Source organism: Rana temporaria, chromosome 12, assembly GCF_905171775.1.
Source record: "Rana temporaria chromosome 12, aRanTem1.1, whole genome shotgun sequence".
NCBI classification, from domain to species: Eukaryota; Metazoa; Chordata; class Amphibia; order Anura; family Ranidae; genus Rana; species Rana temporaria.
Genome location: NC_053500.1, coordinates 116041412 through 116067280, shown reverse-complemented (window position 1 = coordinate 116067280; position 25869 = coordinate 116041412). Strand labels below are relative to the sequence as shown.

The 25869-nt window shown below is 45.3% G+C and overlaps 1 protein-coding gene across 9 annotated transcripts in view; it reads left to right on the top strand.

Moving 5' to 3' along the window:
* Nucleotides 1-1080: 1080 nt before the first annotated feature.
* The window catches only part of RALGAPB (Ral GTPase activating protein non-catalytic subunit beta), a 116411-nt gene continuing 91622 nt past the window's right edge, over nucleotides 1081-25869 (top strand). For 4 of the 9 annotated variants that reach the window (XM_040330296.1, XM_040330294.1, XM_040330295.1 and 1 more), the window contains exons 1-4: nucleotides 1081-1278; nucleotides 10722-10933; nucleotides 14859-15061; nucleotides 24937-25100. In XM_040330296.1, the coding sequence (XP_040186230.1) occupies nucleotides 10748-10933; nucleotides 14859-15061; nucleotides 24937-25100 (553 nt within the window). In that variant the 5' untranslated portion in view covers nucleotides 1081-1278; nucleotides 10722-10747. The remainder of the gene's footprint in view (nucleotides 1279-10721; nucleotides 10934-14858; nucleotides 15062-24936; nucleotides 25101-25869) is intronic. The other 5 variants (XM_040330299.1, XM_040330298.1, XM_040330297.1 and 2 more) reach the window with 2 other exon arrangements.

Genomic DNA, 25869 nt, shown 5'->3' with positions numbered 1-25869 from the left:
AATTGATGGGCACACTGGCAGCAATTAATGGGTACAATGGCTGCATTTGATGGCACAGTGGGTGTGTTTGATGGCACAGTTGCGGCAATTTATGGGTACATTGGCTGCGTTTGATGGGCACAGTGGCTGCGTTTGATGGGCAAAGTGGCTGCGCTTGATGGGGGTTTATTTTTTTCAGTTTGTTTGCGTCCCCCCCAAAAAAAATTACGCACCAACCGCCACTGGGTGAGTGTCTGATTATTAAAAGTCAGCAACTACACTAATTTAAGGTATTTACTGGCAGAAAAAAAAATTACTATCCAAAGTTAAAACAACAAGGGCAGGAGATTTAAAGCGGGAGTTCACCCGAAAAACAATTTTTAACATTAGATAGAGGCTCATTTTGTCTAGGGGAATCGGGTGTTTTTTTTTAAATCGAAGCAGTACTTACCGTTTTAGAGAGCGATCTTCTCCGCCGCTTCCGGGTATGGTCTTCGGGACTGGGCGTTCCTATTTGATTGACAGTCTTCCGACGGTCGCATACAGCGTGTCACGAGTAGCCGAAAGAAGCCGAACGTCGGTGCGGCTCTATAGGGCGCCTGCGCACAGACGTTCGGCTACTTTCGGAAAATCATGACGCGATGTATGCGACCGTCGGAAGCCTGTCAATCAAATAGAAACGCCCAGTCCCGCAGCCCATACCCGGTAGCGGTGGAGAAGATCTATCTCTAAAACGGTAAGTACTGCTTCGATTTAAAAAAAAACACCCGATTCCCCTAGACAAAATGAGCCTCAATCTAATGTTAAAAATTAAGTTTTTGGGTGAACCTCCACTTTAATAGATGGAAATATGAAACATGTACTGAAGCTCGGCTTTAACTCCAGGATAAGCAAATACTGTCTATTCAAGGAGCCAGCCAGTCTGCACCCTGGAGAGGAGGAACGGATCTCTCTGCTCACTGGCCAAGCGTCTGCGCAGGCGCAGCTTCCCTGGACCTGTCACTGTCAACAAGCCGCGTTCCAAGCCTCTCTATGGAAACCAGGCGACTCCGCCTTCTTCCTGGAGCCGTCGCGACATCCCTATTGGCCATTCCGGCCCGTGAGGCTGTTGCTGACCAATAGCTGATGCGGCCCGCCGACGTCACGTGACCGGAGCGGGAGGCTGGACTTCTTGCGGCGGCTGTGGATGGTCCGCCCTGCGGGTTGCGGAAGCGGTGACCCGGCCAGGCTAGTCCGAGAGCTGGGAGGGTCGTTACGGCGGATGTAGGGCGAGGACAGCGCCCGCCTGCACTGGATAAGGTGAGTAGGAGACCGGAAGAGGCATGCGGGGCGTCCTGTGCCACTTCTGTGTCAGCTCATTGAGGGGGTGATATGAGGGCAATGTATTGGTGTTGGGGGACTACAAGTGCCAGCGTGCCCTGAGGGGCAGAGACTCCTCACCTGGTAACCATAGAGGACTAGAGGTGGGTGCGCTCTCCCATACACTATACAATCTGATTTGTACCATCTCCTTAAGGCCGCGTTGACAATAGGCGTAGCAGTAACGCGCGTCCCCCACTCAAGTCGCGCCCGTTCACGTAAAAAAAACGCGCCAGCTGAGGCGGTGAGCTTTGCGTGTTTTTTTATTCACTGTGTGTTTCTCGCACGACGACACTCCCCTGTGCTAGCCGCGATTAGTTCTGAATTGTGTTGTGCCTTTGAAGCTTTTTTTGCGCATTCACAAAACTTTTAGGTGTGCGTGGAGCCGTAGACCTACCGGAGGGCCCTACCGCTTCACTATAAAATGGGATTCGTTCGGTTTCTTCTACTATTACAGTTTTGGTAACTATTGTCCAATCAGATTGCAGCGTGTGTAGCCACCCCAAGGTTAGGTTCTCACTGGTGGCAAAGTGGCGGTGGAAACACGCGGTTCTGCAAGATAAGCGATTTACGCGTTTCACTTCTCACTGACCCTAAGGAGGCATTTAGACGTACATTGAAATCTCCCTTGTCTGTGAAGCCGGATCGCGCTCCAGAGGTTACTGACAGGCGGTGAGGAAGCGATGCGACTCAACTTGATTTAGATCATCATTTTTAACCGCTTAACGACCGCCGGATGTACATATACGTCAGCAAAATGGCACGGACAGGCAGAACGACATGCCCGCACGTCGCTGCCTAGATGTGGGTCGGGGGTCCGATCGGGACCCCCCCCCCCCCCGGTACATGCGGTGGTCGTTAATCGCGTGGGAGCGATCCGGGACGAGGGCGTGGCTATTCGTTTATTGCCGCCCCCTCGCGATCGCTCCCCGGAGCTGAAGAACGGGGAGAGCCGTATGTAAACACGGCTTTCACCGTGCTTCACTGTGGCGGCGTATCGATCGAGTGATCCCTTTTATAGGGGAGACTCGATCGATGATGTCAGTCCTACAGCCACACCCCCCTACAGTTGTAAACACACTTCAGGTCACACATAACCCCCTGTGGTTAACTCCCGAACTGCAACTGTCATTTTCACAATAAAGAATGCAATTTAAATGCATTTTTTGCTGTGAAAATGACAATGGTCCCAAAAATGTGTCAAAATTGTCCGAAGTGTCCGCCATAATGTCGCAAAAAATCGCTGATCGCCGCCATTAGTAGTAAAAAAAAAAAAATTATAAAAATACAATAAAACTATCCCCTATTTTGTAAACGCTATAAATTTTGCGCAAACCAACCGATAAACGCTTATTGCGTTTTTTTTTTGTTTTTTTTACCAAAAAGGACGCAAATTCCGTTTCGGTACAACATTGCATGACCGCGCAATTACCAGTTAAAGCAGCGCAGTGCCAAATTGTAAAAGCACCTCTGGGCATTTTGCTGCATATTGGTCCGGGGCTTAAGTGGTTAAAGAGCATCTCTGTCCCGCAGTGGCTCCTGCTCTGACCACGACAGTCCCATTCACTTTAATGGGAAGGCTGGTGATGCGGCAGTGACACAACAAGGCGAGGGACGTGGCGGCAGCAGGTGAGTGGATGCCCACTAACAGGCGCTGCCATTATGGATCTGAAGTGACAGGTGCTCTTTAAAGCGGAGGTTCCCCCAAATTTTTTTTTTTTTAAAAGCCAGCAGCTACAAATACTGAAGCTGCTGACTTTCAATACAGGGCTTGACAAATTTGCTTGGAATCTAGGAGCCAGCTAAAAAAGTTAGGAGCCAGGAACACGCCCCGTCCCGCCAAGCTGGCGCGCAGAAGCAAACGCATACATGAGTAGCGCCCGCATATGTAAACGGTGTTCAAACCACACATGTGAGGTATCGCCGTGATTGGTAGAGCGAGAGCAATAATTCTAGCTCTAGACCTCCTCTGTAACTCAAAACCTACAACCTGTAGAATTCTTTTAAACATTGCCTATGGAGATTTTAAAGGGTAAAAGTTTGTCGCCATTCCACGAGCGGACGCAATTTTGAAGAGTGACATGTTGGGTATCAATTTACTCGGCGTAACATTCTTTCACAATATAAAAAAACATTGGGCTAAAGTTAATGGTGTCTTATTTTTTTTTAATTAAAAAAGTGTATTTTTTTCCCCAAAAAGTGCGCTTGTAAGACCGCTGCGCAAATACGGTGTGACAGAAAGTAATGCAACGACCGCCATTTTATTCTCTAGGGTGTTATATATTCTAATGTTTGGGGGTTCTAATTGGAGGGAAGGAGATGGCAGTGAAAATAGACAGGGGAAGCTCCATTAGCATTGCTGGTTGTCTTGTCATACTAACAGCCACCACAAAATGGCGCCAGATCACAGAAGGAAGAATAGGCCTGCAAAGCCGTGGCCTCAATTACTGGCTTGCGGGGCCTGATGCAATCATGCGGCGGGAAGGTGGGGGTGTATGGAGACGCAGGATACCTGTGCCGTCCCAGGTCGCTAATTCTAGTCGCAATTGCGACCTGGCGCCCAGGTTTTGTTGAACTCTGTTTTAATAAATGTTCACCTACCTGTCCAGCGCGCCCACGATGTCGGCAGCCGAGGCCGAGCAATCGCTTGTCTCTCGGCTGCCCCCGCCGACATCCTCGGTGAGGGAATCAGGAATTGAAGCGTTGTGGCTTCACGGCCTGGTTTCCTACTGCGCATGCGTGAGCGGCGCGGCCCGTCTTCACTGGTCCACGCTCTCTCCTGGGAACAGTGTGTTTCCCAGGGGGGGGGGAGTGGCGTGACTCCCACGGGAGTCTGTGCCCGAAAGTGGGTTCAAATACCTGACTTAGATGGGTATCTGCACCCCCTTCCCCCCTGAAAGGTGCCAGGTGTGACGCCAGAGGGGGGGAGGGTTCTGAAAAGCAGAAGTTCTATTTTTGGGTGGAACTCTGCTTTAACCACTTAAAGATTGCCCACCGCATATATATTGCGGCAGGTCGGCTCTATTGCGCATTCTATCCCCTTCTTGCAGGGGATGCATGATGATATAAAAGGTCTTGCCTTTAATCTGACAGAAGGCTCCTCCCACCTGAAAACAGGAAACGCCTCATCCATCATTTATAAACAAAGTGACACGTACCTCTGGACTTCAGTTCTTTGTTTCTCCTCCCGACCAACAGGAGCAGCAGATGTTTGTGATTTTTCTAAGCCAGGCTGTCATGCTTGTTGCAGGAGCCTCCTGTTCTACCATTCCACAACATCAGAGGATTACAGGCATGTGTTTTCCTGGGCAGAAATGGACAGTGTTCACCCCATGCAAATTTTGTTTCAGCCTGAGGTCTCTAACCATGCTCCTATCCTTTTTTGGTAGCCAGCCCATGTGCCTTCCCTCAGCGGCCCCACGCAGATCCAGCCCAACCATGGAGTCGATTCCCCACATGGAAGTTTTTTGCACTATCCTGGGGCTCCGGTGCTAGGCAGGCCACGTGACGCCCCGTGTGCTGTAACATGAAACTGGGTGGAACCAATAATGCCGACCGTGTCACTTCGCTGACATCATAGTGGCTTAGAGAAGAGAGCAGTGGCAGATTGATCTTCTGCTTTAAATAGCCACCAGTATGATGGAGTTACACACTGGCCAGCAATGTAGGAGGTTACTTCTTCTATATGAATTAATAGTTTGCGTTTGATTTATCCCTTGTAGATGTTTAGCTACTAGCTAAAGCAGGGGTGTCCAAACTTTTTTTTCGAAAGGGCCAGATTTGATGAAGTGAACACGCGTGAGGGCCGACCATTTTGCCTGACATTCTTTGAACCATTAAAATTCAGTCTAAGACCCCTTTCATGCTGGAGGAGTTTTTCAAGCGCTTTAGCATTAAAAATAGCACCTGTAAAGCGTTTGAAAGAAGCCTCATCTGCAATCCCAGTGTGAAAGCCCGAGTTCTTTCACACTAAGGCACTGCGCTGGCAGGACGTATTTTTTTTTTCCTGCAAGCAGCTTCTTTGCCGCGGTGAAAACACCACCTAAAGAGCTCCTCTCTTTGTGAACGCTTTTAACCCTTTATTCAGCCAATAGCTGGGGTTAAAAGCGTCCAGCTAGCGCCCAAAAAATGCTGGTAAAGCGCTGCTTGTTTTAGCGGAGCTTTACCAGCGTTTTTCTGGCGCTGGCAGTGTGAAAGGGCTCTTAGTGTGTTCGTCCGAGCACTAATACACTGCCCAACAAGAATTCTCCTGCCTTTGTGGCTGTGTGTGGTGAAGAGATGAGCTCAGTGCCCACCAATGCAGCCCCCACCACTGCCATGAATGCAGCACCCACATTGATATGAATGCAGCACCCCCCCCCCCCTTGCCATGAATGCAGACTGATAGATTCCCATCTGCAGCCTCGGAGGGGGCAGGGAATGGGGGGAGGGACGAGTGCCAACATATTTCATCCAGAAGAAACTCCTGTTTACTTGGCTGCCACTTTAATACAAAGTCCCGCCTCCTATGATGAACAGAACAGTCATCCAATGGCGGCGCAGGAGACGGGACTTCCTTTTACAGAGGCCACCGTGTAATTGGGAAATTCTCCTGTATGTACGGCACTCGTCCCGCTCCTCTAAGACAGCCAGCATATATATCTTTTGTGGCACCGGGGCGATCTGGGATTCGTTGGGGGGCCACAAGAGATATACATGTCCAAATTACCAGGCGGGCTGTTCGAAACCGGAACGCGACCGGACTTTAGAAATGCAAGAGCGAAAGCAACATGATTTCCTCAAAGTGTTACTAAACCCTCAACAGTAAGGCTTCATGCACACTGGACATTTTTTTACAGCTGCTGTTTTTCGCTTCAGGTGTTTTATTTTTTTGCAGCTAGTAAACTCTCCAGCATGTTATCCTGTGTGTTCATGCACACATAGGCTATTATCAGTGTTTTTTTCGAACCCTGTTTTAATAAATGTACACCTACCTGTCCAGCGTGCCCGCGATGTCAGCAGCCGAGGCCGAGCAATCGCTTGTCTCTCGGCTGCCCCAGCCGCCATCCTCGGTGAGGGAATCGGGAAGTGAAGCGTTGTGGCTCTCATCATGCCTCTGCCTCTAGGAGTCATGCCTGTGATTGTCAGTGTCTTGCAATGTGTAATGGGATTTGTAGTTTCAAAACAGCTGGAGGGCCAAGGTTGCCTACCCCTGCAGTAAAGCATGCTTGTTATACTCGCTGTGGAACCTAAGGGGTTAATCCTCTGCATTGTGTAAAAATGCTGTTTGATCCTGTATACACGGATCCTCCCCTTCTTCCACAGACCCCAAACCATCTCCTGATAGAATAGAGGCTAGGGGGCAAGCTGCACATGCTCAGTTTGGTGTGTATTGCTAGAGAGTTCTTTTTTTTTTCTTGGGAGGGTGCATGTGCTCATCACTGTCTAGACAGAGGGTCAGGGGGTCTTCCAGCCTTTTTAGGACAATTAGAGCAGAGTGAAAACTCCTCCTACAAGCTTGAACCAGACACTGATAGAAGTCACAAGACTGGTATATACTGCAGATCAGGAAGGGTATTTAGCCGTTTATATTTTCTGAAAACTATTGCATTTCCTTGTTGAATGTACTGTAAGGGGCCAGGTATAGTGAATGCAGGGTCCTGGGTTTAGTAAGTTCCGGTTCACACTGGGGCGGCTTCATAGTCGTCGGACTCTGAAGCCTCCCTGCACAGGGCGACCTCAGCGCGGCTTGTAACTACTTTTTTAATAGAAGTTAATGGAAGTCGCTCTGAAGCCGCCCCCTAAGTAGTACAGGAACCTTTTTCTACGACTTGAGTCGCTCCCATTAGAACGGTTCTATTGCACTGCATGCAGCGCGACTTGTCGGGCTAAGTCGCCCCAGTGTGTACTGGCACTAATACTTTAACCCAAAACATAAATACAAGTTTGACAGCAGAGAGCCATTTCCTTTACATGATGGATTGTGCTTGTTTTGCATCCTGCCAAGTGTCATGAAGGAAACATATTGAAGGTTACCTTGGGAAGACACTTTCCCGATCATTAATAATGATTCAGTGCAGTCATATGCATCATATTCAGAGCAGATTTGTGTTACATATAAACATTGTCCAACATTTCCCTAAAGTCAAATTCTGTTAATATTTAAAAAAAAACTGCATTTGTTTTTAAACTGGTTATGAAGCCGGTCGGCTTTCTTGTAATAACAACCGATGCTGCTCAGCAGCCACTCTGCTGTTATTATTCAAGCAGTGGGAGGGGACGTTCCCCCTCGCCCCAGGCTCTCCCAGCGGGAGCCACAAGCCGGCACGTCCGCCGGCTGGCCGAAGACCCAAACTAAGCCGATGCTTTATTCATCTCTGATCTAGCAACCCGGAAGCGATGTCATGACATCACTTCCAGATTACTGGCATCTTAAAGGTCAGTTTTAAAAATTAGAAAGTATTCAAGAATTTCGATCTTGATGTTTTGAATACTTTCAAGTTCAGAGGTGAGATTTGTTTTTTTTTAAAGACCCCCCCCCCAATCCCTCCATAAAGAGTACCTGTCACTGCTTTAGTGCTGCAACTAACGATTATTTTCATAATCGATTAGTTGGCCAATTATTGTTTTGATTAATCGATTAATCGGATAATAGCCTTAAAAAAAAAAGAAAAAATTGCTGTAAAAACACATTACCGTATTTTCCGGCGTATAAGACGACTTTCTGGATGCAAAAAAATGCATCCAAAGTCGGGGGTCATCTTATTCGCCGGTGACCATCTCCGTGCTGCGAGCGTCCATGATTTAAAAGCCGTGCCTTCTTTTCAGACTGTCCTGTGATAGGCGGAACACAAATTTTCCCAGCAACGACTCTGTTCTGTGTTCCTCATATCACAGATGCCTTCTCAACCTCGGACGAGAGGACGTCCGTGATAGGCGGAATACAGAACAGAGGCGCTGCTGGGAAAATTTGTGTTCCGCCTATCACAGGACAGTCTGAAAAGAAGGCACGGCTTTTAAATCATGGACGCTCGTAGCACGGAGACTGTCATCGGCTTGTCAGAATCAACAAAACGTGAGTGTTGGCACAGTGGGGGCAAAGTGATGGCACAGTGGGGGCATGTAATGTAATGGCACAGTGAGATTTGAAAAAAGCCTGTTTCTGTCAGCGGTTCTGGCTACCCCTCAGCTTCCAGAAAGACTAGTAGGAAGGGGGTAGTCTTAGGCCTCTTTCACACTAGCGGACCGTTCGTCCGTTTATTACAAGTTCGTTTACGGACTTGTAATGCATCCCTATGGGATTGCGTTCATTAGCGGATGGAGCATCCACTAACGTCCGCAACCATCCGCGTCCGTCAGGATCCGGTTTTTCAGACGGAAGAAAACCCTATTTTTCTTCCGTCCGGCGGAACGGAACGGATGAAGACGGACAGACGGTCCGTCTTCGTCTGATTCCCCATAGGGGAGAGCGGAGGAGAGACAGGGCGGTCTCTGCACTGTGTACGGGGACCGCCCTATCCGCCGACAGCTCAGCGGGGATCCCCGCTGAGCCGACGGACACACACGGAGCGGACACAAAAACGGTCCGCTCCGTGTGAAAGAGGCCTTATATGGCGAGTATATCCCAAAACCAACATTTTTCCTGGAAAATTAGGGGGTCGTCTTATACTCCGGAAAATACGGTACATGCTTTTCTGAAGCTTCTCCATTGAAGTATATTGAACCAAAAAAAACAAAATGGCACTGTTTTGCGTTTAAAAAGTCCTTGCCCTTTCCAAATACGCAGCAGCTGAAAAAAAATCATGGATGTGAACGTGTCCCATAGGAAAACATGTAAATTAACTGTAGTGTGTTTCTGCAAAAAGCACCAAAAAACACAGGAGGTGTGACCCCGGCCTGAGATGTTCAGTAACATAATGGGGGTTAAAAAAAAAAAGTACAAAAAGAGGAAATAATCGCTACTGTAAGGGGTTCATTTTATTACTGTGGGACAGTGAAAGTAATATTTACAGTAGCGATTTTCTTTTTTTGTACTATAAAGGGCTTATTTTAGTTGTTTTAACCCCATTATGTTACTGGCCGATTAATCGATTATGGAAATTGTAATCGATTAATTTCATAATCGATTAGTTGTTTTGGCCCTAGACTGCTTATTGCTGTCACAGGAGATATTACATTCCTTGTGACAGCAATAAAAGTGATTAAAAATAAAAAATGGAAATGGAAAGTGTAAAAATAAAAAGTTTGAATGTACACAATATCGTCACCTGATATCGGCCTAAAAGGCAGCCAAAAAATCGGTATTGTATCGGCCCTGAAAAAAAACATATTGGTCGATCCTTACTTGCAGGTGTTTTTTTGTTATTGTTATTTTTCTCAAAGGTTTATAACTGCTTCAAAGTGATTGCAAACCCCTTACATGGTATATGTGGTTATGACTAAGGCCTTATAGGCTGAAACACGTCATCCTGCATTTGTCTTCTGTGACTTGTCAATAAATATGTCAATTGTTTAGGAGGAACAACCGGAGTGCGGATCATCTTTTCCTCAACCCCTTACATATACCCAAATGAAGTAACTGGCCTCAGATAATGCAATCCTCCTACATAAGTTCTACCTGTTTATCTGCAGTCTTCTCTTATCTACATCCATTCAAAGTCCAGAATTTATAAAGCTTGTCTGAGCTGTCTGGAAAAAAAAGGCGGTTTGCTGAAATTGCACTCTGCAGACATTTTCACTTAGGGGTGTACTCGCTTTTCTTGCCAGCAGTTTAGACATTAAAGTAGAGGTTCACCCAAAAACTAAATTTTTAACATTAGATTGAGGCTCATTTTGTGAAGGGGAATCGGGTGTGTTTTTTTTTTTTTTTAATCGAAGCAGTACTTACCGTTTTAGAGATAGATCTTCTCCGCCGCTTCCGGGTATGGGCTTTTGGGACTGGGCGTTCCTATTTGATTGACAGGTTTCCGACGGTCGCATACATCGCATCACGAGTAGCCGAAAGAAGACAATCTTCGGTGCGCAGGCGCCGTATAGAGCCGCACCGACGTTCGGCAACTCGTGACGCGCTGTATGCGACCGTCGGAAGCCTGTCAATCAAATAGGAACGCCCAGTCCCGCAGACCATACCCGGAAGCGGCGGAGAAGATCGCTCTCTAAAACGGTAAGTACTGCTTCGATTTAAAAAAAAAAAACACCCGATTCCCCTTCACAAAATGAGCCTCAATCTAATGTTAAAAATTTGTTTTTCAGGTGAACTCCCACTTTAATGGCTAATGTTGAGTAATAAAATATTTACAAAAATGTCAGAGGTGTACTCACTTTTATGAGATGCTGTGTATGTGTTTGTTATTTTTTTTTTATTTTGTTTTGTTTTTTCACTGACATAAATTGTGTCCTTTCAGGCAGTGGGATCTGCAAAGTGTTCATCATGTACTCGGAGTGGCGGACGCTGCACCTCGTTATCAAGAATGACCAGGGACACACCAGCGTGCTGCACAGCTACCCTGAAAATGTGGGCCGCGAAGTCGCAAATTCCGTGGTCCGTCCGTTGGGACAGGCTCTCAATGCTCCTTCCACTGCTGCAAGCGAGAGCATACTGAAAAGTGATAAAGAGGTAAGATCTCCCATTCAACAGCTCTGTCTAGTTTACAAATAGTCCGGCCTTCTCTCCAGTGTTTGGAAATTGTTCTATTAATATACTGTATACAAAAATGTTAACTACTAAGCCTAATCTTCTCAACCGACTGGCAATTGACTGTATTATTTTTAACCACTTGACCTCCTGGAAGTTTTACCCCCCCTTTATGACCAGGCCATTTAACCACTTAATGCCCGCCGCACGCCTATTTATGTCCACAGAATGGCACGTACAGGCAGATGGGCGTATATATACGTCCTTGCCTTCTAGCAGGTGGGGGGTCCGATCGGGACCCCCCCGCGGCAGGCGGCTTACCTCGGGGAGCGATCCGGCGGGACGACGAATAGCCGCCCTCTCGCGATCGCTCCCCGGAGCTGAAGAACGGGGAGAGCTGTATGTAAACACGGCTTCCCCGTGCTTCACTGTGGCGGCGTATCGATCGAGTGATCCCTTTAATAGGGAGACTCGATCGATGACGTCAGTCCTACAGCCACACCCCCCTACAGTTGTAAACACACACTAGGTGAACCCTAACTCCTACAGCGCCCCATGTGGTTAACTCCCAAACTGCAACTGTCATTTTCACAATAAACAATGCAATTTAAATGCATTTTTTGCTGTGAAAATGACAATGGTCCCAAAAATGTGTCAAAATTGTCCGAAGTGTCCGCCATAATGTCGCAGTCACGAAAAAAAATCGCTGATCGCCGCCAATAGTAGTAAAAAAAAAAAAATTAATAAAAATGCAATAAAACTATCCCCTATTTTGTAAACTCTATAAATTTTGCGCAAACAATCGATAAACACTTATTGCGATTTTTTTTTTTTTTTTTTTTTACCAAAAATAGGTAGAAGAATACGTATCGGCCTAAACTGAGGAAATTTTTTTTTTTATATATATGTTTTTGGGGGATATTTATTATAGCAAAAAGTACTTTTTGTTTGGGAGCCACGTCGCACGACCGCGCAATTGTCTGTTAAAGCGACGCAGTGCCGAATCGCAAAACCTGGCCTGGGCATTTAGCTGCAAAATGGTCCGGGGCTTAAGTGGTTAACTGACAATTGCGCTTTTTATAAATGAAATGTATGTCCCCCACAAATAGAGCTTTCTTTTCTTTTGGTGGTATTTGATCACCTCTGCAGTTTTATTTTTTGCGCTATAAACAAAAAAGACCCACAACCTTTGGGGGGGGAAAAACTATTTTTTACTTTATGCTATAAAACATATCCAGTAAAATAAATTAATTTCTTCATAAATTTAGGCAAATGTGTATTCTGCTACATATTTTTGTTAAAACAAAAAATCCCAATAATCGTATAGTGATTGGTTTGCACAAAAGTTATCGCGTCTACAAACTTTGGGATATATACTGGAATTTTTAGTTTATAATAGTAATGGCAGCGATCAGCAACTTATAGTGGGACTGTGTTATTGCGGCAGACATTCTGACGCTTTTTGGGAGCCAGTGACAATAATACAATGACCAGTTCTAAAAATATTGCACTGTTACTGTACTAATGACACTGGCTGGGAAGGGGTTAAAAATCTAGGGCGATCAAGGGGTTAAATGTGTGCCTAGATAGGATTTGTGTACAGTGTGAGGCCCTTTCACTTTAAGGGAAGCAATTGTTTTCATTACCTGCTTAGGGAGGGGGGGGGGGGTGTTGGATCTATTACTTCTATTACCCGGCACCTCCGGGTAGGGGCCACCCACGCGCCGCTGGCGACCCGGACGTGCTGTGATTGAACACAGAAGACGACGGTCAAAAGATCACCGCCAGTACCCGCTGACCATCTAGAAAACACACAGGACAGGGCTCTGCCTATGTAAACAAGTTCAGACTGCCCACAAGCAAGATGGAAACGTCCATCACACATTTTTATAAAATATCTTTTCGTGCATAAAGACTATGCTGGCGGCTCTAGTATTAGGACATGCGAGTGCCGGATCAAGCAAGGTAAGACCGCAAGAAGCATGTAAAAAAAAAAAACCAATACCCGCGGAACCCCCGCTTTAAAGTCCAAAAAGAAAAAAAGTCTCTAAAAATTGTTCTCTTATCTTTGGCGCTGCAGCTCTCTTTTAAATCCAATGGGGGGCGGACTTGGATCTAGAAGTATGCAAAGGGAGAAAGAAGCGCATGCGCCCTAGTGTAACACTGTATTTATTGTAAAAATTTGCAGTTAAAATAAAGAGAATTGCTCTCACAAACATGTGCTTGTATGTTCACATATTGACATATATCTCTGTTCCAGCCTCCTCACCTGGTCTATGCAGGTTGACTGGCTTGCACGGTGATGGCAACTTTGTTATCTATAGATGTATAGGTTGGCGCTGGGGGTCTGCTTCCTCATCTCTCTTGCTATCACACGCTTGGCACGGGCCAGCCGGCTGTGATGTCACTCGTAGCCTTGGAGGGGGAGTCGAGGTGTGCGTGCTGTCTCCTCTGACTCTCGTTAGTACGGTTGCTATGACAACATGTTTCGGAGGCGTGGCCTCCTTTTTCAGGTAACGCCCTCTTCCTCTCTGCTATTCTTTTATATGTAGCCATCCATGCCCCTCCTCCTATACAGCCTATGGAATTGCCATAGGCCAGGAGTTTACAACTGAATGTTTATACAGAGAAAGGGGTTTAAAAAACAAAACAACAAAAAAACGATACAATCACAGCTATATACAGTATAGGAGTTAAAACAAAACTATTATTATCACACCTCTGTTAGGAAAAAAAGTAATATTTAAAAATATATTAATTATATTTTTAAAAACAACATATATGCTATGGATATATAAAATGTATGCTTATATTCATAGTTTTCTTTACTGTCAACAATACTAAAGTGTTATTGCGAGAACATAAATAAGTAAATAGGAAGGGGGGGGTATCCTACATATCTTAATAATTTAAATATATAGATTGTATATATTTGTATATTGGTGTATCATAGTCATTGGAACTTATCATTACTTATAGATAGTGCATGATTATGTATTGGTAGTATTATTAGTTTGTATATCATAATATATTGTTATACTGTATTGTTTGTAGCCATTGCTATGTGTCCATATTACTATGTGAGAGCAAAATGTATATAGTGTACATAAGGCATAAAAATAGAAATACCAGTTTATAGTAAACATGAGCTATTCTGCTAGAATTCTTGCTTTCACATTGAGGTTTATAGTGATACCTCAAATGTGTAGTGCAGTCCATGTTTATATATGCATGTGGGACCTACATGTGTGTTTTGCATTTGTACGAGGGGGACAGGGATGCTTTAATTACATTTTTATTATTTTTATATACTTTTGTTTTAAAAAAAATCATTAGTATCATAAGAGATGAACAGCATCCCTTGGGCAGTTACAGGTTCTTTTGATTGAGATATCGGGGGGTCTATAGGACCCAGTAAAAAAAAAAAGAAACGGGAAGTCATACAATTTTGGTTGCTTCTGGCTTCATTCCTCAGAGGAGAGGGAGGGAACGTTCCTTCTTTTTCTCTCTGCGTAGCCAATCTGATTGCTTACAGCGGTTTTGGGCTACCCAGTGGGAAAGGAGAGTCGTGGAATGGAGGCGCGTGGGGGGATGTAGTCCTTTATGGGCACTGTGAAAAGGAATGGGCAGCCATGATCCTGTTAACTTTTCTTTCAGGACAATTATAAACCGAAAGTGGTTAAATAAAACGCATTGCATACCATGCAAATTTATAGAATGCCTATTACAATAATACATTTTTACAGTAAACAAAGTATTCAGGCAATATAGCTTGGATGTTCAATATTTCATAGTCGGGTAAGTCATTTTATTAAGCATTTTATTTCCGTATGGCAGTAGAGTGACAAAGGCCTTTTTATATTGATTTGTAACTAATGCACTAATTGTACTATTTCTTACATTCCAGGTAAAGTGGACCATGGAGGTCATTTGTTATGGGCTGACGTTACCACTGGAGGGAGACACAGTGAAATACTGTGTGGATGTGTACACTGATTGGATGATGGCCCTGGTGGCTTCAAAGGATTCCATTCCTCAACCGGTTATCCGAGAGCCTAATATGTACATCCAGATCATCCTTAAACACCTTCAGAATGTCTTTGTGCCCAGGTAAGGCGATCAAAGTGAAGCATAAAGAGGTAATCCCCTCGTACCTTCTTTGTTGCAGTATTCACAATAACATACTTGCAACTCTTGTGTTGCACACCAGGCCTCAAGCCGTCGCCTTTCTTCCTTATTTCATTGGGAGCTTTCAGTTTTGGAGGGGGTAGGATTGGGACGCTAAAAAATGAGTGTCTATATACGCTAAATTGCCAAAAGTATTGGGACACCCCTCCAAATCATTTGAATTGGGTGTATAAAATCAAGCACCTCAGGATGCAGACTGCTTCTACAAACATTTGTGAAAGAATGGGTCGCTCTCAGGAGCTCAGTGAATTTAAGCATGGTACCATAATACTACGAGTAAGCATCACAGGATGCGAAACATGTCGGCTCTTTTTTCCTAATCCACTTCTTGGTTGACTGCATGAATTTTGGCTGTTTTTTCCATTAGAATTTTTGTTGTTTTTTCATGTTTTGAATAAAGACATCGTTTTTTGAGGAGTGCGGCGATCCAGGATTTTTCTTTCATCTCATGGTACCATAATAGGTTGCCTCCTGTGCAATAAGTTCATCCGTGAAATTTCCATTTTATTAAATTTTTCATAGCCAACTGTTAGTGGGAATTATAACCAAGTGGGAGCAGCAGCAACTCAGCCACGAAGTGGTAGGCCATGTAAAATGATAGAGCGGGGTCAGCTCATGCTGAAGCGCACAGTGCGCAGAAGTCGCCAACTGTCTGCAGAGTCGATACCTACAGACCTCCAAACTTTGTGTGGCCTTCAGATTAGCACAACAGAGAGCTTCATGGAATGGGCTTCCATGGCAGAGCGGCTGTATCCAAGCTTAAGGCTGCATTCACACATCAGCGTATTTTTTTTAAATTGCGGGCAGATTTGCCGCGATTCTGCCCACGATTTGAAACCGCTGATTTGTGAATGGCAAATCGCGGGACTCGCATTTAAGATGCCTTTCATTTGAATGCCGCCTAAAATTGTTTTCCGGTTTCTTACGATTGATGCACAATAAATCGCCCTGCAACCCGCATCGCGGGGAAGCCTGTTGCCCAAAAAAAGTTCAGGAGTTACAATTGCAGCGTGATTTATCGCGCCAGACCTGCAACGCAATTATCTGTGTCATTCAAATGAATGGCATCTTAAATGCGAGTCCGCGATTTGTCATTCACACCGGGGCTTTCAAAACGCAGCAAATCTTCCCGCGATTTAAAGCGTTGAAGTGTGAATGCAGCCTTACATTACCAAGTTACATAGTTACATAGTTAGTCAGGTTGAAAAAAGACACAAGTCCATCCAGTTCAACCACAAAAAACAAAATAAAAAAACACAGTAAAATCCTATACACCCAACTCCATACCCACAGTTGATCCAGAGGAAGGCAAAAAACCCCAGCGGAGCATGATCCAATTTGCTACAGCAGGGGAAAAAATTCCTTCCTGATCCCCCGAGAGGCAATCGGATTTACCCTGGATCAACTATACCTACAAATCTTAGTACTCAGTTATATTCTGTACATTTAGGAAAGAATCCAGACCTTTCTTAAAGCAATCTACTGAGCTGGCCAGAACCACCTCTGGAGGGAGTCTGTTCCACATTTTCACAGCTCTTACTGTGAAAAAACCTTTCCGTATTTGGAGGTGAAATCTCTTTTCCTCTAGACGTAAAGAGTGCCCCCTTGTCCTCAGTGATGACCGTAAAGTGAATAACTCAACACCAAGTTCACTGTATGGACCTCTTATATATTTGTACATGTTGATCATATCCCCCCTTATTCTCCTCTTCTCAAGAGTGAATAAATTTAGTTCCTCTAATCTTTCCTCATAGCTGAGCTCCTCCATGCCTCTTATCAGTTTGGTAAGTGCATTGCATTGGCAAGTGCAAGTGCATTGCAAAGCATATGATGCAGTGGTGTAAAGCACGCCACAACTGGACTCAAGGGCATTGGAGACGTGTGCTCTGGAGTGACGAATCGTGCTTCTCTGTCTGGCAATCTGATGGCCGTTGCCAGGAGAACGGTACTTGCCTGACTGATTTGTGTGAAGTTTGATGGTGGGGAGATTATGGTGTGGGGTTGTTTTTCAGGGGTTGGGCTTGGCCCCTTTGTTCCAGTGAAGGGAACTCTTAAGGCGTCAGCATACCAAGATACTTTGGACAATTTCATGCTCCCAACTTTGTGGGAACAGTTTGGGGATGGCCAATTCCTGTTCCAACATGACTGCACACCAGTGTACAAAGCAAGCTCCATAAATACATTGATGAGCAATTTTGGGGTGAGGGAACTTGACTGGCCTGCACAGAGTCCTGATCTCAACTCGATAGAACAACTTTGGGATGAATTGGAGCAGAGACTGCGAGCCAGACCTTCGCATCCACATCGGAGCCTGACCTCACAAATGCGCTTCTGGAAGAATGGTCAAACATTCCCATAGACACACTCCTAAACCTTGTGGACAGCCTTCCCAGAAGAGTTAAAGCTGTTATAGCTGTAAAAGGTGGGCCAACGCAATATTGAACCCTACGGACTAAGACGCCATTAAAGTTCATGTAAAGGCAGGTGTCCCAATACTTTTGGCAGTATAGTGTATATACTGTGTGTGTAGGGGGGACGGAGTGGAAACTGCAAACCTGGACCTGCCAGCATTAGAAAGTATTTTGTAGGTAACCATGCAATTAAGACATTATAATTGACATTATGGCAAGAGCTTCACCCCAAAAAAAAGCCTAGGTTCTTCTTTGAAAAGACATATAGGTAGATTCAGGTAGAGTTAGGCCGGCTTATCAGTAGATAAGCCGACCTAACTCAGAATCTACGCCGGCGTTTGTTTAAGCGTATGCTCAAACAGAGATACGCTTAAACATATCTAAGATGCGACGGCTTGCGCCGTCCTATCTTAGATTGCAATATTTTGGATGGCCGCTAGGTGGCGCTTCCATTGCGGTTGGCGTAGAATATGTAAATGAGGGGATATGCCGATTCACGAACGTACGCCAGGCCGCCGCAGTACTTTTACGCCGTTTACGTAAGAGATAGGCCGCGTAAAGTTAGAGCTAGGCTCTAGTGCAGGGATATGCAATTAGCGGACCTCCAGCTGTTGCAAAACTACAAGTCCCATCATGCTTTTGACTCTGGTGTCATGCTTGTGACTGTCAGAGTCTTGCTATGCCTCATGGGAATTGTAGTTCTGCAACAGCTGGAGGTCCGCTAATTGCATATCCCCGCTCTAGTGGAATAGTAATGTCAAGTATGGCCACCGTTCCCGTTCCCGCACTCATACCTGAATCTACCTAATAGTGATTTGTATTTTTCAGTTTTTAGTAGAGGGTTTTTTTTTTGTTTTTTTTTTATATCCCCCTCAGAGATTTAGATCTCTGTGCTGAGTTCTTAGGTCTGTGCATCTACTGTGCACATTATGAGGAACTCTCAGTGCTTTTTGTTTAAATTATTTTATGGAGGAAGAGATGGAACAACCAAAACTCCCAGGTTGACGGGAATTAAATGAAGAAATGTAGCAGAGAGATGTCACCATATCCAAGATACCAGGGAGTGCCTTGGCGAACTTTCTCCACCCATAACCCAAATATCAGTTTTGCATGATTATGGAACACACTGCATTATGTGGTGCATGAATACTACTTTGTTTCCATGGTGCAGGCTTGGGTTTACCAGCAGTGTAATTACTGAGTGATGCCATTGCCAGGAGGACAGTGTGTGTGTCACACCATAGGAAAGATCTCTAGCTTTTTTTGTATGGCCTTTGGGCAAGTGATGAAACAATGAGATGAAGGATGCAGAGCATTAATAGAATGTCCGTTTCTGCAGGCAGGAATTCCTGTCTGGATATTTGCTGCAAGGCTTAAATCGTTCAAGTGCACTTACTATTAATGAAAACAGGAGATGTTGTGTTCTTTGAAGAGAAAGTAAATAAAAAAAATTATAAAACCTAAAAGAAGGGAAGGAAGCGCTGATGTAAAATGTTCTATCAGGGCTCTCCATAGAAGCATTATTGATTACCTGATAGTACAATTCAGTGGTTTTTCTTCACCACCTTAGAGCAGTGATGGCAAAACCTTGGCACCCCAGATGTTTTGGAACTACATTTCCCATGATGCTCGTGCACTCTGCAGTATAGCTGAGCATCATGGGAAATGTAGTTCCAAAACATCTGGGGTGCCAAGGTTCGCCATCACTGCCTTAGAGCAAACCTAAAAAAAAATCTGCCCTTGCTGAACTGCTTCTGCAAATTCTAGTTGCCTAACGTGTTGGTTCGATGGCCCCAATACTTTCTGAGCTACTGAGAGGCCATTCTCACTCGAGCAGTCTATTAACCGCTTAACGACCGCCGCAGGTACATATACGTCGGCAAAATGGCACGGACAGGCAGAACGTCGTGCCCGCACGTCGCTGCCTTTCCGCGGGTCGGGGGTCCGATCAGGACCCCCCCCCCGGTACATGCGGCGGTCGGTAAGCCTCAGGGAGCGATCCGGGATGAGGGCGCAGCTATTCGTTTCTAGCCGCCCCCTCGCGATCACTCCCCGGAGCTGAAGAACGGGGAGAGCCGTATGTAAACACGGCTTCCCCGTGCTTCACTGTGGCGGCTGCATCGATCGTGTCATCCCTTTTATAGGGAGACACGATCGATGACGTCAGACCTACAGCCACACCCCCCTACAGTTGTAAACACACACTAGGTGAAACATAACTCCTTCAGCGCCCCCTGTGGTTAACTTCCAAACTGCAACTGTCATTTTCACAATAAACAATGCAATTTAAATGCATTTTTTGCTGTGAAAATGACAATGGTCCCAAAAATGTGTCAGAATTGTCCGAAGTGTCCGCCATAATGTCGCAGTCACGAAAAAAATCGATGATCGCCGCCATTAGTAGTAAAAAAAAAAAAATAATAATAAAAATGCAATAAAACTATCCCCTATTTTGTAAACTCTATAAATTTTGTGCAAACCAATCGATAAACTCATATTGCGATTTTTTTTTTTTTTTTTACCAAAAATAGGTAGAAGAATACGTATCGGCCTAAACTGAGGGAAAAACAATTTTATATATGTTTTTGGGGGATATTTATTATAGCAAAAAGTAAAAAATATTGCATTTTTTTTCCAAATTGTCGCTCTATTTTTTTTTATAGCGCAAAAAATAAAAACTGCAGAGGTGATCAAATACCACCAAAAGAAAGCTCTATTTGTGGGGAAAAAAGGATGTCGATTTTGTTTGGGAGCCATGTCTCACGACCACGCAATTGTCTGTTAAAGCGACGCAGTGCCGAATCGCAAAACCTGGCCTGGGCATTTAGCTGCCTAAAGGTCCGGGGCTTAAGTGGTTAATGGTAAAAATAGGACACGCTGTGTCTCTGCCTGGGGATTCTTGGCTCTTAATTGGATAGATTGATAGCAGCGCAGCCATTGGCTCCTGTTGCTGTCAGTCAAATCCAATGATGCCGGGGGTATGGATGCCGAATGATGGACACGGGAGTGTGCCCTCAAGTTAACCCCCCCTGGAGTGCACTTATACTAGGGGGTTATCTGATGTAGGGAAGAGCCGCCAGGGGACTTCAGAAGAGGACGTTCAAGGCCAATTTGTACAAAACGAGCTGCACATTGGAGGTAAGTATGTCTGTTATTGTAAAAGTTTAATATATTTTTTTAAATCTTTTAATGCTGGGAATCCAAAACATTCCTGGACTGGCAGGTGGCTCAGGCTCTCTGAGAACCTGAGCCAGCCGCTTTCACCTTCTCCATAGCCTGACACTCCAGTGAGCGCTGGAGGGGCAGAGCAGAAAGGCAATGACTGACCGTCTCTGCTCAGTAAAGACAGAGAACTGAGTAATCTGTGGTTTTAGAGGCGGAGGGGGACAGATGCAGCATCAGACCAATGCTGCCTCTACCTAGGTCAGTATGTACAGTATATTACCAATAGTATTGGGACGGCTGCCTTTACATACACGAAAACTTTAATGGCATCCCAGTCTTAGTCTGTAGGGTTCAATAATGAGTTGGCCCACCCTTTTCAGCTATAACCTTTTTTAACTCTTCTGGGAAGGCTGTCCACAAGATTTAGGAGTGTGTCTATGGGAATGTTTGACCATTCTTTCAGAAACGCATTTGGGAGGTCAGCACTGACGTGGATGAGAAGGCCTGGCTCTCAGTCTCTGCTTTAATTCATCCCAAAGGTGTTCCATTGGGTTGAGGTCTGTGCAGGCCAGTCAAGTTCCTCCACCCCAAACTTGCTCATCCATGTCTTTATGGACCTTGCTTTGTGCACTGGTCCAAATGATTTGGTGGAGGGTGATTTATGGGTTGGTTTTTAGGGGTTGGGCTTGGCCCCTTGGTTCCAGTGAAGGGAGCTCTTAAGATGTCGGCATACCAAAACATTTTGGACGTTTTCATGTTTTCAACTTTGTGGGAACAGTTTGGGAATGGCCCCTTTCTGTTCCAACATGACTGCACAACAATTGCACAAAGCAAGGTCCAAGAAAACATGGATGAATGAGTTTGGGGTGGAGGAACGTGACTGGCTTGCCCAGACCTCAACCCGATAGAACACCTTTGGGATAAATTAGAGCAGCGACTGTGAGCCAGGCCTTCTCGTCCAACTTCGGTGCCTGACCTCAGAAATGCACTTCTGGAAGAATGGTCAAACATTCCCATAGACACACTCCTAAACCCTGTGGACAACCTTCCCAGAAGAGTTGAAGCTAGTATATCCGCAAAGGGTGAGCCAACTCAATATTGAACTATACGGACTAAGTCTGGGATGTCATTAAAGTTCATGTGCGTGTAAAGGCAGGTGTCCCAATACTATTGGTAATATAGTATTTTTTTATTTATTTTATATTTGAGAGGCCTGTATAATGTGGATTCACCACAATGGATGAAAAAAGTGCGCATGACCTTTTCTGGGGTTTCTACATCTCCTGTTTCTGTAGAGGAGACCCGGGGACTCATTTGGTCAAACAGGAACCAAAAAAGATAAGTTGTCTGTTCTTAGTTTTGCATGTCAGTACATCTGGTGAATTATGAGTGAGAAATGTGTTGATGAGTGGAAAACTAAAACCAATCAAAAACAGTCTGGTAAAGCAATAACAGTTTAGAAAAGGATTACTCTGCAAAGCTCCTGGCACTTCATCCATGCATACCATGTACATTATCGGTCCTAAAATAAACCATTTTGAAGAGGAAAGTTTGTTTTAAAAATGAGTTCAGCTTTGTTTAAATAGATGGCCTTTTCCTGTCTGACGTGGGAAGATAGGTTTCCTGTTAAACCGTTTGTTAACCTAAAAAAATAAAAATACAGATCCTGTTCCTTAAAAGCATGTTCTACAGCACAGTGCTTGTGTTGTGTAATTTGTGCTGAAATACCTGGCTGATCATGCCAGTTTCTGCCCCTCCCCTCTGTACACTGACCACGGGGTAACATGGCGGCTGACACTGTGGTCAGATTACGGGCCTCTGACATCCGATGTGTTCTCTGTCCTCCTCTGTGCTCTCTCCCTCCCTTCCTGCCTGTCAGCTCCATGTCTGTGTCCACCCCCTCCACTCCGGCTACTCTAATTTCTATTCAGTTCTCACAATATCCTCTCTGGTTATGTATATACCTTGTTTACAGAGCGCTGATCTGACCCGCCGCATCTCTCCTCTCTCACATGACAGCTGCAGCGAGTGGGGCCCCATTTCTCCTCCCCCCGACTTTTTTTTTTTATCATTGGGTACATTTTAAAGTTTTTTGCAAATTATGCAGCCCAGTTTTTCTCAAATTTTTTTTTCTACTCTGGGGGGGCTCTTGAAAAGTGGTTTGGTTTGCATTACTGCACGTCTGGAAAATTGTGTGAGTTCCAAACACGGCATGCAAACACGCTGCAAGTTGGAAGACTTGCAGAGGTGTCAATTCTTAATCTATCGTACCCCCATATATTGCCAAACGCAATGCATTTTCCATGTGGGTGCGATTCAATAAAAGGGTTGGGGACTTCTTTGCCTGCATTTCTGCAGGTAAAGCAGCCTATTGAAATTAGTGGGTTGCCCTGCGCTCAGCAGCAGCTGCACAGATGTGAACCAAAGGCTCATTCACGATTAGGTTGGGGGATAGTAAAACCACACACTTGAGCCGCATGTTGTGTTTTTTTTAACTTTTTATTGAAAAAGTCAAAACGCTCAACCTGAGCATAGAATATAAGGTGGTTTACAGTACATAAGGATATTTCCATAATAACAAATATGCAGTATTCTATATCATAACAGTCCTGATACACACAGTCACATATAATCTTAGAATTATGAAGACCAAGAAGTAGATCGATCATATAGTCATCAAAACATGAACAGTTCTGTGGCACCATTACCTAATACTAGGGTTGTCCCGATACTAGTATCGGTATTGGGACCGATACAGAGCATTTGTGCGAGTACTTGTACTCGCACAAATGCTCCCGAGGCCTGACCCGATACTTGGTCAGCGGGCGGAGGTTTTGAGCGGATAGGTTGGGCAGAGTTTGCAAGCGAAGAGGGCGGGTGTATGCTGCTCTCCCCCTCCGCTTGCCGCGTCCCCTTCCGTGATGCTGCTCTCCCCCCTAGTGATGCTGCTGTCGGCGCTCCTCCGTTTTCCTTCTGTCCTCCATGCTCTGTGTCCCGATGACTGTGTCCTCCATGCTGTGTCCTGTGTCCCCTACCGTGATCCTGCCCTTCCCCCCCCCCCCGAGTGATGCTGCTGTCCGCGCTCAGTGTCCCCCTCCGTGATCCTGCTTTCCTCATGTCCTCATCCATGCTCTGTGTTGTCCTCCTCTGTGATGATGCTGCGTGTCCCGTGTTCATAAGGTAACACTTGATTTACCATTTGTAGCCACTTACATATGGAGGGAGGGGTGGATCCAATTAAGTGCTACAGCCTTACGGGCTAAGCATAATGTTTCCATTTACATATAAACTGTGTTTTTACCACCTCCAACTGCTCCCTTTTAGCTGCAAAGGCAGCAGCCATGGTCCTACACATGCTGTGGCAGTAGCTGGAGGTATATCCCCAGCTAAAACCGCCACGTAACTTTGTGCATTGCACGTGGCTGGAGTGCGACAATGATGCATTTAGAGGGTTGAAACAGGTGTTGTGGAGGCGACATATTGGCTCTTCACTGTCTATCAAATGCCTCAGAAAAGCAAAGTAAATGATCCCTAAAAAAAATAAAAAAATAAACTGTACTGATCATATGGGGTTAGGGGTCAAAATAGACAAATGAGCACCTTTAAAATCTGCAATACTGTACCTACCAGGGCCTCACTGTAAGAGTAGGCAGAGAGGTCCAGACTGAGGAAGCGGCCTCCTCCATCCACTGCTGTTCACGTCACTGTCCTCGCTGAGCTCCCACTGTGCCAAATTACAGTTCGGCTGAGGGGTGGGAGCCTGGCTCTGACATGAATGCCTCTCTCAACCAGGATCCCGCATTGCCCTTAAAACCTCAGGCAGCACCCTGGTGGAGAAACGCTGCTCTAGCCAGCTGACCAGTGAAGTTTTAGACTTCTATTTAACATGATTACCTGTAAAGCAAGGTATTCTGCCGTGCTGTCTCTTTGGCTAGTCAATAGTTCTTTGGGAATCCTTTGTCATGTATGTATTAGATGTTTATTTATAAGACAAAGATTGAATATTTAAAGTGAAAAAATAAAATGTATCCAAAACTAATATGGGTTTACTTATAATTGTAAAATAATGCTTCATTATAATTGTAAAATAATGCTTCACATTGAGAAGAAATACCAAATCTTGAAAGCCCTAGTCTTCAAATGTTCTGGGTAATGGATTGAAAACGACCCTATTGCCACCACACACATATATTAATGGCTGCTTTACTGTTTTATTTGCAGGCCGGAGCTGATAGCAAATCAAATTCGCCTTTGTCATCAGGTGTTGCGTGCTGTTCAGAAGCTGGCAAAGGATTCTACCAACATAGCTCGTGAGACTTGGGAAGTTCTGCTACTATTTCTTCTGCAGATAAATGACACCCTGCTGGCTGCTCCAACGGTCACAGGTTAGTGGTTGTAGACAGGGCTTTCTGGTTTTCAGAGTGTATAACCGTAACAATGAATCTAAAGCCTGCTATATTGGTGAGTTCAATTGACCATGCTAATTTTACTGTATACACCAGAGATTGGCACAGCAGTTGACACTGTAGGAGCATGTTCTAAATCTTGCTAACATATATATTAAAATGCATGTAAAAAGAGCTGCGTTGGCTCAACGCGATTGGCACTGCGCTGACAAGCCATTCACCTCTGCAGCTAGGGGTTCAGATCCCGGTCTCGGCTACATGTGAATTGAGTTTGGTGGTCTCAGCCCGGCTCCCGGTGGGTGTGCTATGCGAGGTAAGCCTGCGCTTAGTACGCCCACCCCCCTCCCACAAAAACCACCACACTTACACGCACTCGAAATTGGGTTAACAAGCACGTGCTTAGACCACGCGGTCTCTAAAAAAGAGAGGCCTAACGGGGCTGGTTGAGTGTGCACATCCTCTCACTCCCTTATAGGGAGTCCCTCTGCCCCGCTGGGCTTCAAAGCGGAGCAGGTAGGGTGGGCTGTGTGGGAGGACCCCCTCACACAGCCGCCATTGCCACCCGGGGCATGGAGAAAGGTGGCAGATTGCCTCTGGGGGAGGCCTGCCTACTCCCAACTCCTGCAGTCCGGCTCCTCTCTCGAGTACACGCACAAAATACACTAAAAAAATAAAATAAAAAATGCATGTAAAGTCTCATGTCTGGCACGCGAAAGAAGTCCTGTGTGTGATGCGCAGACCTCAAAAA